Consider the following 11,910-nt stretch of genomic DNA (forward strand, 5'->3'; position numbering starts at 1 on the left):
GCTCTCCCACTTCCAAACCGGTATCTCTGGTTGTACAAGCAAACCAGAAGGTCGTTGATGTTCAGCCTTGACTTTAAGACAAGTTAGGCATTTCGATACATACAAGGCAACATCCTTCTTCATACCAGGCCACCAGAACTTAGTACGAAGATCCTTGTACATTTTATCAGCACCTGGATGGATAGAATATCGAGACTTGTGAGATTCGTCCATCACTAGGGCGCGAAGATCCTCTTGTTTCGGGACCCACAAACGATCCTTGAAGTAGAGTAAACCATCGCCTTTTGCTTCGAGTTTAAGCTCAAGCTGATGTGGTAATTCCATACCCATCAAATTTTGTGAGACGCAAGATTGCTGAGCTTGAAGAACACGAGTTTGAATATCAGATAGTGTTTGAACAGAATGAAGCTTTACTCGCTCTTTTCGACTAAGCGCATCGGCCACGACATTCGCCTTACCAGGATGGTAGCGAATCTCGCAATCGTAATCGTTCAAAAGTTCAACCCAACGTCGTTGCCTCATGTTCAGCTCTTTCTGATTAAGAATATGCTGGAGACTTTTGTAGTCTGTGAAAACCACACACTTCGTGCCATAGAGGTAATGTCTCCAGATTTTAAGCACGAAAACCACAGCTCCTAACTCAAGATCATGAGTCGTATAGTTCTTCTCGTGGATTTTCAGCTGTCTAGATGCATATGCTATAACCTTACCTTGTTGCATGAGGACGCAACCAAGGCCTAAGTTGGACGCATCGCAATAGACAACGAAATCATCGTTTCCCTCGGGCAGAGATAGAACAGGAGCATTGCATAACTTCCGCTTCAGCGTTTGGAACGCTTCTTCTTGTTTGGGTCCCCACTCAAAAGGCTTATTCTTCTGAGTCAAAGCAGTGAGTGGAACCGCAATCTTCGAGAAATTAGAAATGAATCGACGATAATAACCAGCAAGACCAAGAAAAGATCGAATCTCTGTAGGTGTCGTTGGCGTACTCCAATCCTTAATAGCAACAATCTTGGATGGATCCACATGAATACCCTGCTCGTTGACTATATGACCCAGAAACTGAACTTCTTTAAGCCAGACTTCACACTTGGAGAATTTAGCGAAAAGTTGTTCCTTCTTAAGGAGTTCCAACGTTAAGCGAAGGTGTTGCTCGTGATCGGCTCGAGTCTTTGAATAAATGAGAATATCGTCGATGAACACAATAATGAACTTGTCTAAATAAGGTTTACAGACCCTATTCATTAAGTCCATAAAGATAGCTGGAGCATTCGTCAAGCCGAAAGGCATGACTGTAAACTCGTAATGCCCATATCTCGTGCGGAAGGCAGTTTTGGGAATATCTTCTTCGAAAACACGAAGTTGATGATACCCAGAACGCAGATCGATTTTAGAAAAACATGAAGCACCTTGCAGCTGGTCAAAGAGATCATCAATTCGAGGTAGGGGATATCGATTCTTGATGGTAAGCTTGTTAAGCTCACGATAATCGATACACATTCGAAAAGACCCATCTTTCTTTTTCACGAAGAGGACAGGAGCTCCCCAAGGTGAATAACTCGGACGGATGAATCCTTTATCAGATAACTCTTGAAGTTGATAACTCTTGCATCTCTGAAGGTGCAAGACGATATGGTGCTTTCGCAATCGGGTTGGCATTGGGTACAAGGTCGATATGAAACTCAACTTGACGAACTGGAGGCAAACCAGGCAGTTCATCAGGAAACACCTCTGGATAATCCCGAACAATCGGAATATCCTGAATACTCTTGCGCTTGTCTTTCTCCTCGGTGACATGTGCTAGAAAAGCAACATATCCTTTTCGCAAATACCTTTGGGCTTCCATACATGACATAAGCTTTAATCCACCTGAAGGTTTCTCGCCACGAATCTCCAGAACATCGCCAGACGGAAGAGGAATACGAACAATCTTATCAAAACAAACCACCTCAGCGTGGTGTTTGGTTAACCAATCCATTCCAACGATAATGTCGAAGCTCCCAAGTTGCATTGGCGTGAGGTCAATAGGAAAAAGATGGTTATCAAGGTTCAACTGACAATCACAAATAACAGAATCGAGAATAAGAGGTTTACCAGTAGCGACCTCGACAGACAAGGGTTTCCTCAATTTAGTTCTAGGTATCGCAAGCAAAGGCTCAAAAGATAACGAAACAAAACTTTTATCGGCACCAGAATCAAAAAGAATAGATGCGGGTCGATTGTTGACAAGAAACGTACCATTGACAACCTCGTTGTCAGCCCTCGCTTCGTTTGCATTCAAATTGTATGCTCGCCCTTAAGCAGGATTCACGTTGATGTTCGCATTCGGATTCGCATTAGCATTTGCCAGCCTCGGACAGTTGTTGCGGAAGTGACCAAACTCTCCACAATTGAAACAGGAACCCGGTGGGAATCTTGCAGCATTTCCCTGAACCGGAGCCTGAACCTGAGCAACCTGATTTTGTCCTGAACGACAAACATTGGCTAAATGCCCAAGTCTACCACACGTCGTGCATTGCTTACAAGCTTGCTGTGCAACATGATGACCGTTGCAGCGAGCACAATGTGGTGCAGTACCGGCATACGCCTTTTTCGCAGGAGGTTGAGCTGGCGTGTTCTGTTCAGTCTGTGTCGTAACAGCAAAGTTCTGTGCACCCTTTCGCTTCCTTGATTTCTTCGACGACTCACCTTCTTTACCTTTACCCTTCTTCTTGTCTTTTGCAGAATCAGACGATTTATTCTTGTCACCTTTGCGAGTGAGTTTACCCTTCCTGACTTGGGATTCAGTTAGGGTAGCAGATAACTCGATCGCTTGACGAAGGGTAGTGGGTTTAACAGCGGTCACAATATCCAGCATAGAATCGGGTAGACCATCGATATATCTTTCGATTGCTTTGTCTGGTGGGGTAACCATGGTGGGACACAATAGACTGAGTTCCTCAAAGCGATCCGTGTACGCACGGTGCTCAGCCCCATCTTGTTTTAAATCGTCAAACTCTCGCTCCAAAGTTCGAATCTCATGACGGGGACAGAACTCTCTCATCATGAGAGCCCGAAGCTCATCCCATGTTTGTGCCAAGGCTACTTCGGCACCCCTATCGCGCATAATGCCATTCCACCAGGTAAGCGCTCGCTTCTCAAACACGCTTGAAGCAAATTCAACCTTACGTGCATTCGGACATTGCACATGCCTGAATGTGTTCTCAATACTCTCGAACCACTGTAGGAGCGCAGTTGCTCCTTGCGACCCAGAAAACTTTAGAGCTTTAGCAGAATTGAAGTTCTTGAAATTACACTGCGCATTGTTGTTGTTGTTATTGTTGTATATCTCATGAACTTGAGTTACAACACCGGGAAGCACAGCAGCCACTTGCTGAGAGACTAGGGCTGCGATTTCTTCAATGGTGAAAGACTGTGCTTCACGCCGTGGATGCATTGTCTAACAAGGAAATATGAGAAACGAGTAAGGTTGATAATTAGGAAAAGCAAAAGATGTATCGACAAAACACAAGGAAGGCGATCATTTGTTCGTTACCTCGAACAAACAAACGACACGCAGTGACTAATCAAAGTAAATGAATCAAAATAATGCATCGCGAAGACATGCTCGCCTATAAGTGAACACTCACCCCAAGAGTTCCCAGGTAAGAGTGACTGGTCCTATTATGTGGATTTGTACGAACACTCTAGCCTTAGACAGAACGTGTTCACATTATTTAAACCCAAACTTTGACGAGATTTTGAAAATTCAAAAGGCACTAAGCCAAATATGAATCAAACTGGAAGGGTTCAAAACCATAAAACAGAGGGTTCAAAACCTAGTAATCAATCATCCTAGAACGGATGATTAATTTTCGAAGCAGATTCGGATTTGTGTTCTCGTTGTGGTTATCACCTAAGGATAGGTGACGGTTTTGTTTTAAAATCTAAACACAAGTAAACTTGTGTTAGGGTCCTAAAGTTATAGTCTAGGTCAAAGTATTACTAATAACCTAATTCCCTACAACCATTGGCTCTGATACCAACTTTCTTCTGTCACACCCAGACCACGTAGGACAACAAACCGTGGCGGAAACGTCGGGGAGTGTTGTAACAGAAGCTATTGTTTCACAACCATGGATACAAAAAGTGTTTCGTTTTATTGATAAAATTACAACATTACATTGTCTTAACACAGAATAAACAAGTTTTATATTGTCTATCACTATTATTATGTCATTAAGGCCTTATCCAGATCCTATGTGACGTATGCATCCTAGTAGTCATTCAAGCATCAACACCTGAAACATATGTAAAAACTTAGTCAGCAAAGAAATGCTGGCGAGTATATAGGTTTTATAGGAGTGTCGAATTCATGGCTAGTTTAAGTGTTGCAATACTTTATTAAAAACTTTGTTTTGAAAAGAGTATAATATTGCAACTTAATTAACCAACTCAAATCAAGCGGGTTATAGTTTATAAAACCTCGTAGCCATGATTCTTAACCCAAAAACATTTGCTTTTAGAAAACCAATTTGTAAAACATCTTGTAAAAACTCGTTAAAAACTCGTATAGTTTATATCTCATAGAAAAATATCGTTGTGTGACATTGTTTCACAATCGTTTACCCAAGTGAACTAAATAACGCCACGATATGTAATATGATGAAAACACTTATATGTAATATGATGAAAATACTTATATATATACAGAAGGTCCCCGCAAGGTTTGATTCTAAGTAAATCTCAGGTAGGAAGTGCACAAACACAACCACTTAGAGAAAAACTCAGATCAAATGTGGGAATGAATGAAGTGGGGGTTGGGTATTTATAGGAAATCCACAACCGTTAGGATCGTTTCTTGGAGAAGAAGGAATGATCTAGACCATACACTTGGGCACAAGGTTTTGAATACCATGGTGACATCAAATACCAGCCCATAGTGTGTAATTCAAGGGGTAAAAACCATTGGAACAGGTGGAATGGACCAGATTCAATGTTTATGCATTTCTGCTGATCTGGGGACTGCTTATGGACCATAAGCACATGCCCATAGGATCCGTAAGGGACCTGCAGACCAGCACTTTCATAAAATGACAATTTAGCCCTTGAACTTGTAAAACTTGCATTTCGGCTCATTTTTGACACGTTTAAGCCCCGTTAACCTCATTTCAAGGCTCTAAAATGAAGTTAAAGTGTAGGGAACTCAAAACATGCTCAAAAATATCTCGGATGTCGGTTCGTTTGGTCGTACGGTTGCGTTGTTCGGTTAATTACGACGGAAGTCGTAACGAACGCAAAAACGATCCAAATTGCGCGACGAATGGATTTTTATTATGCCAAACACTAAAACAAAATATTTTAATGCTTACATAAATTTTTGGATGTCTGGATGTATTCAGAACGTAAGATATGCGCGAAAATGCAAACTTGTGCACTTTTTGACGCTTTTAGTCCCTATTGATCAATAAAGTTTATTTTAGCATACCGAACCCCTCAAAGCCTATTTCTAAGCTATGTAAAGGTTATTTAGGGTATTTTTAACTTATGATCAAGTTCCGGAGTGTTCGTTACTATTCAAATCGGTATAGTTTCGCAGTTTGACATAAATAGTCCCTGCGATCGAACAAGGTTGATTTTAACACACCGAACCATCCAAAACTTATTTCTAAGTTATTTGGAGGTTATTTAAGGTATGTTAAGCCTATTTCACTATTCCGGAGTGTTTGTTGTATTAAACTGGTTATATTTACGCATTAGTGCGCGTATAACCTTCCAGAAAGCGATTTAGAGCTTGAAATTGGAATCGAATCGAATTGTAAAATCACCAAACACAAATACACACAAAATAACACCAAAACACATATAATAACACCAAAGCTCATTGTTTTATTAATAATCAACATTGTTTTTCATCGTACAGAGATTACAGAGCACAGTTGTCACATCCATCACCATCAAATCGCTGCTCACTTGATAACTTGCAACAGATCTGAATCTTGGGTAACGTGATTCTTTAACTGGTGGTCTCTAGATCTGTATCTCTCTCTCTCTAATCTGGGTTGATGGTGGTGCCAATGGTTGTTGTGGCAGCAGTGGTGGTTGTTTGGGTAATGGTGGAGGTGATGGTGGTGGTGGGGTGATGGTGGTGCCGATAGTTGTTGTGGCAGCGGTGGTGGCTGTTGGAGCGATGGTAGAGATGGTAGTTGTTGGGGTGATGGTGGAGGTGGGGCGATGGTGGAGGTGGGCAAATGGTGGTGCCGATAGTTGTTGTTGCAGCGGTGGTGGCTGTTGGGGTGATGGTAGAGATAGTGGTTGTTGGGGTGATGGTTGTTGTAAGGTGGCGGAGCTGATGGTGGAGGTGGCGGAGCTGATGCAGTGGCAGACGAATTTGGGGGTGTTGCCCTGTTCTTCGTCTGCTGATGATGTTGCTTCGCCGGAGAGAGGTGATTTAGGTGGGAATCGAGGGTTTTGCAAGACGATGATGATGATTATAAATCTGAGTCGATTGGATGATGATCGGGTTTCGATGTTTCTGTGTATATATAAATTTGTAGCGATGATGGTGGCTGGCCACTTGGCATGGTAACTCCGGTTGCAGCCGTGGCTGCATCTGAGCCTCTTTATTTTGCGCGATGATGATGATTATAAATCTGCATCTGAGCCTCTTTTTTTTTGTAAATTTGATGATGATGGTTGTTGGGTTTTATAGAAAGATAACCACTGGTTCTATGAAGAAGGAATGTTATAAAAACACTGGTTTTATTTAAAAGTTAACAGAAAAAACAAACTCAGTTAGCGATTTGGATGAAAATGGCAAAAATGGCCAAACGTTGGGGGCAAAATGGTACCAAACCTTCATTTTGGACTAAAATGACAAATGTGCCCAAACCTCAGGGGCGAAAATGGCAATTAACTCTTATATTTATGATCATGGGCGGATTTGTATTATTAATACTCGTTATTAATAATATAATTGTTTATCTTAACTGATAAAGTTGTTGCGGGTATTAAATGAGAGACGGGTACATGGACCGGGTGAGACGGGTATACTCATCCTATGCCATTTGTCGCGCATGCGCCTTGCTGCGCCATATGTCGCACATGCACCCACCTACCGCCACTTGTCGCGCATGCAATCTTGCATGGCCACTTGTTGGACATGCATAAGCTTCTCGATACTTGTCCATCTTCCATATGCATACCCGCCATTTGTCGCACATGCATGGAACTCCATATATTATTTAAAAGAGTGTATGGACAAACTTTGTGAGGTTTGAAGATTTTGCAAAAACTCTCAAAGCACCCACATCCACAACCGGCCACAACCCCCACCACCGCGGGCTGTCGTCGCCGCCTCCGCCGCTGTCGGACGCCGCCCCACGCCGCCGCTCACTGTCGGCCGCCACCACCGGTCACTGCGAGTCACCGCCGCTTGCCGCCGGTCACCGCCGCCGCTATACGGGTTCGCACTCCACCGCTATACGGGTTCACACTCGCATTCGTTAGTTCGTATTACTAGCACCTGTTCGTTGAACCTCGGTGTCTCAACCGGTTAGTCATTAACCGAGGTATATCTTTCTCATTGGTAGTTAAATATACTTTTCCACTGTGCTCGTATTTGCATGTAACCGGATCCTGTCGGGTTTCGTTTTGTTGATCACTTGTTTATTTTTCTGCTGCGTTTTATTAATTAACTCGCTTAATTAATTAACCATTATTTATTGAACCAGATTTTTGATAAATAAAATTTTAACCGATTAAGATGGAAACCCAACATGCATGCACTTGAAAATTTATCAGCATGAAAAGTCAACTGATCAGCAGGTGCCCACATCCTCATTTTTAAAGATCTTTACCACGTTAGCAACTTGAAAGAACATTGCTGCTATGCATACACCCCTGAAAAGAGGAATCCACTGCTTGCACACCCCTGCAGCCATCACATAAATATGTCAATTCTATATGAGCATATATATAGCATTTCTATACAGCCTATATGGGGTTACACCGTGACATCCAATGCCCTATACGCCATATTTTATTGCTGGCTAAGAGCCCTACCCCTACTTAAGATATTGCTTGAAAGGCGTTGGTTGCCCCTTTGACTGCTGGATTGATACTTCAGCCTCAAAGCCTACTGTTCTAAGGATACAGAAAGGAACGGAAAAGGGATGGAAATATAGCTCATATTCTTCTCTTCCTTAGACCAAATCATAAAATCTAGCGCCCGTATAATATCAAATCGTATCACATTAATAGACATCACATCATTAGCAACATAGGAAGCGTTTGCACATACCCCCCCTTGCTTCAAAATAATGTACAAACATAACTACACCTTGGTGATGGGTCTGTTTTCCAACCCGTTTCGGTAATTACAAGTTTTTTTTTTCTCACTTTGGTAATCACAGAACAAAAAAAAAAAATAATAATAGCAAAAGGCTTACAAATACAATTAGCAAAACAGAACTTATAAACACTGAACAAAACAAATATAGATCAAAATATTTGGCAGTCGATTGATTATCATAACCAAAGCATACGAAAAAACCTCTTTATCTTATTACCATGAATCTTGCCTACAAACGAAAGACACATCTTCCTAAATTGTAAAACTATTATATCAATAAAACTCTTTTTTTCAGATGCACCCAAAAGCAGATAACCCACCAAACGCCAAACAACTAATTACCGGCACCTCCAGCACTGTCAATAGCGGCCAGCTTCTGCCTCTGCTGATGTTCTGCAACTTTATAATCAACCACTTCACGAAACAAAACTGGATCAAGAACACAATTTTCACTTCCATAAACAGCAGCTTGTACACTTGCCATAAGTTTGGCAATCTCTCTTCCTGAAAATCCATGGGTTTTTGCAGCAGCTTCTTTAATTATGTCATCAGTTAAACCCTTGATCTCAATCTGCTGCTGTTGCTTTTGAAAAAACTTTGAAAATAACCCCGGTTTTCTAGCACCAGCTTTAGCAATATATTTATCTAAATAAAGCTTTAATAGTTTAAATCTTTCTTCTTCACCAGGTAATGGGAATTCTAAAACTTCATCAATACGGTCTGCAACGGCCGAGTCAAGGTCACCAGGCCGGTTTGTGGCTAGAGCCAGGACTATGTCCTTTGACTGGTCACCCGTTCGAAACAGAAGCGCGTTTAGGGCGCTCCTTTGAGCTTCACTCATATAAGTTTTGTTCCGCCTTAAAAAAAAAAAAAAAAACATAGCAATTTGTGTGTTAGTAAGTAGTATCAATTAGGTCATTTCCAATGCATGCACCAACACACCAAGATGGATAATGTAACTCTGTTTAATACCCTACACCATATTTTGATTAATTCACATACTAAACATAAATATTTTTTTTACAAATCATACATACACATAGAACAATTTCATTAATACCTTGGTATGAGTCCAATATTGAATATTATATCTGAAGTTCAAAACAAATCTCGTCGAATATGCAGTCATCCATCGGTAACATTTGTATTTTTCTAAACAAAACAGTTTAACTGAACCAAATTAATGTGTAAATCAAATAACAAAAGAACTTGATGTGGAAGTTTGGTGCAAGTATATTCTATAAAAAAAATGTTTTTTTACACCAAATTGGTTTGAACTTTTGGTTGATACATCGAAGGTGCCTTGTGGCTTTAATAAACACACGCCAGCAATATAAAATTACTTACTCGCACAAAAAAGCATCTGCTTCATCAATAAAAAGCAATAGGCCCCTATTGGATTTTTTGGCCCAATCAAATAATTGATGTATTTTTGTAACAGCTTGGGATCCTAGTGGTGCCACATCTCCACCAGTCATTAATGCATAATCGAGTCCCTGAAGGATGAACACACAGGTGAGTCAAGTCCCATAGACATAATAATAATAATAACCAGTAAAAAGTGATACCGATTTTTTTGCTAATTCTCGGGCTGCCATAGTTTTCCCTGTTCCTGGGGGGCCATAAAAGAGCATATTTCTAAATGGTGCCTGATGAGATTTTGTATTAGCAGTGGCACTAGCTAACTGCTGAATTCTCTTCTGAAGGGATGGATTAAGAATAACTTCACCAAAGGCATTCCCATTCCCAGTCTGACTGCGAGTACGTTTAAGAAAACCCGACCAAGGATATTTGCCTCTAGAAGATTCCCTGATTAATGATGGCTGTCCCAATATTCTGTCCACGTAGCTCCACACCACCCTAGCACCTTCTCTTGTTGTGTAGATACCGGCAGCAAGAGCTGTGACACCCCCAACAGCTACTACCAACTTGTTTTGATCAGTTAATATTGCACGCAACCCCCCTCCGATGTGTTCAAAAGTAGTGTTAATTGCAGAAACCCATTTGTCCCTTTCTGCATTGGCACGTTCTATGAGCATCCTTTTATTGACATCTTCTGCCAGTTTAGCTTCATGGGCTCTTCCTTCTGCTTCAGCCATAGCCCTAATCCTAATTGTTTCTCTCTCAATCTCAGCTTTCTCTCTTTCTGTTTGTCTTTTCTGTGCTTGAATTTGCTCTTCCGTTGCTCTTCTTGCTTGTTCCTGCCTAATAGATGATTCTTCTTGCATTTTTACAAGCTCTTGGTTTCTTGTTCTGTGATGCTCATTTTCTGTCTGCAAAATGCTTCTTCTTGTCATTTTATTCCATTCTAATATGAAGAATTACAAAAGGAAAACAACATGCCTGCATTCTTTTCCTTGCTAGCTCGTCCTCATAGCGAGCCATCTGTGATTTTATTTGTGCTTGTTGCTGAGCTAGCTTTTTCTGTTCCTCGTATATCACTTTTTGCCTCTCCTAATCAACCAAAAAAAAAAAAAAACAAAGAGTTCATTTAAAGACAAAAGCTATGGAATTGAATTGAAAGCAGGCAGGGGCAGGGGCAGTGGAAAGGTTACAGTTTCGGCCTGAGCTTGCATTGCTTTGAACTCTGCCACTTTTGATGCTAATTCGGCCTGCCTAGTCTCTTCCTGCTTCTTCATCAGCTCAAACACCTACCAACCAACACAAATAATAAATAATATTATTATTACAACACCAGAGCAGAGCAGCTGAAGGAAGGAAGGACGGACGGACCTTTTTGGGTTCCTTAGATGCGGCAATTTTTTTAACAGCTTCAGCACCTCTTTCCAGTGCCTCAGGATCAAAGCCGGCGGATGTGGTTCTGGGGTTGTCGTTACGAACACGCTCTGACTCATTTTGCATCGGAGGAGATGCTTTAGGATCAGCAGCCGCCGACGGCGACGGTGAAGATGAAGATGAAGATGAAAAAGGGGGAAAGTTAAAAAGGCCAGAAGTCTTCGCCATTGCTGCTGTGGTTTGAAGAAAACCCTAGCTAGAATCTATATGAGTTACTTCATCATGGTTGTTATTCCGATGCCAGACGAAGACGACGGTAGTACTACTTCAGGATTTATGTAGGGTTTCGATTTCGGCTGAACCGTTTCATCCGGTTTAATAAAACTTATCTTATAAAAGAATAAATATACAAGATTTCATCAAAACTAGAGGGTATGGAGAGCCCATGGGCCGTCACGTCACCGCCACGTAGGAAGGGCTTGATGGTGATGGACTTATGGGGGTGGGGATGAACCTTTATATATATATATATATATATATATGTGTGTGTGTGTGTGTGTGTGTGTATGTATAGGTATATGTGAGAGAAGGAGAGAGGGGCGTCGACTTCAGCTGTGGGCGGACGTTTTGGACAGAGGGAGGGATGGCGACGGGGCTGGAGGGTGGTCTTTTTGGGGCGGCGTCGGGAGGACGGGCTGGGGACGAGCCCCATACCACTTAGTCTAGTAAACCACAAACTCCACGATCCTTTCTATCTTTTACCAAAGCGTCCATGTCACTTGTCATTATCTTCTATTTCTCTATTTGTGTCGTCTTTTGTTTCAACTTGAGTCATTCATCGA

The 11,910-nt window shown here is 41.5% G+C and overlaps 1 protein-coding gene across 1 annotated transcript; it reads right to left on the bottom strand.

Moving 5' to 3' along the window:
* Positions 1 to 8,455: 8,455 nt before the first annotated feature.
* LOC110940351 (ATPase family AAA domain-containing protein 3A homolog) lies at positions 8,456 to 11,448 on the bottom strand. Its single transcript, XM_022181905.2, has 6 exons — positions 11,066 to 11,448; positions 10,888 to 10,983; positions 10,676 to 10,786; positions 9,901 to 10,605; positions 9,680 to 9,828; positions 8,456 to 9,189 (listed from the first exon to the last, which is right to left on the bottom strand). Exons 1-6 carry the CDS (start codon positions 11,294 to 11,296, stop codon positions 8,667 to 8,669), a joined length of 1,815 nt encoding a protein of 604 aa, XP_022037597.1. The 5' UTR covers positions 11,297 to 11,448; the 3' UTR covers positions 8,456 to 8,666.
* Between the last annotated feature and the right edge of the window lie 462 nt (positions 11,449 to 11,910).

This window comes from Helianthus annuus, chromosome 5, assembly GCF_002127325.2.
Source record: "Helianthus annuus cultivar XRQ/B chromosome 5, HanXRQr2.0-SUNRISE, whole genome shotgun sequence".
Classification (NCBI taxonomy): Eukaryota; Viridiplantae; Streptophyta; class Magnoliopsida; order Asterales; family Asteraceae; genus Helianthus; species Helianthus annuus.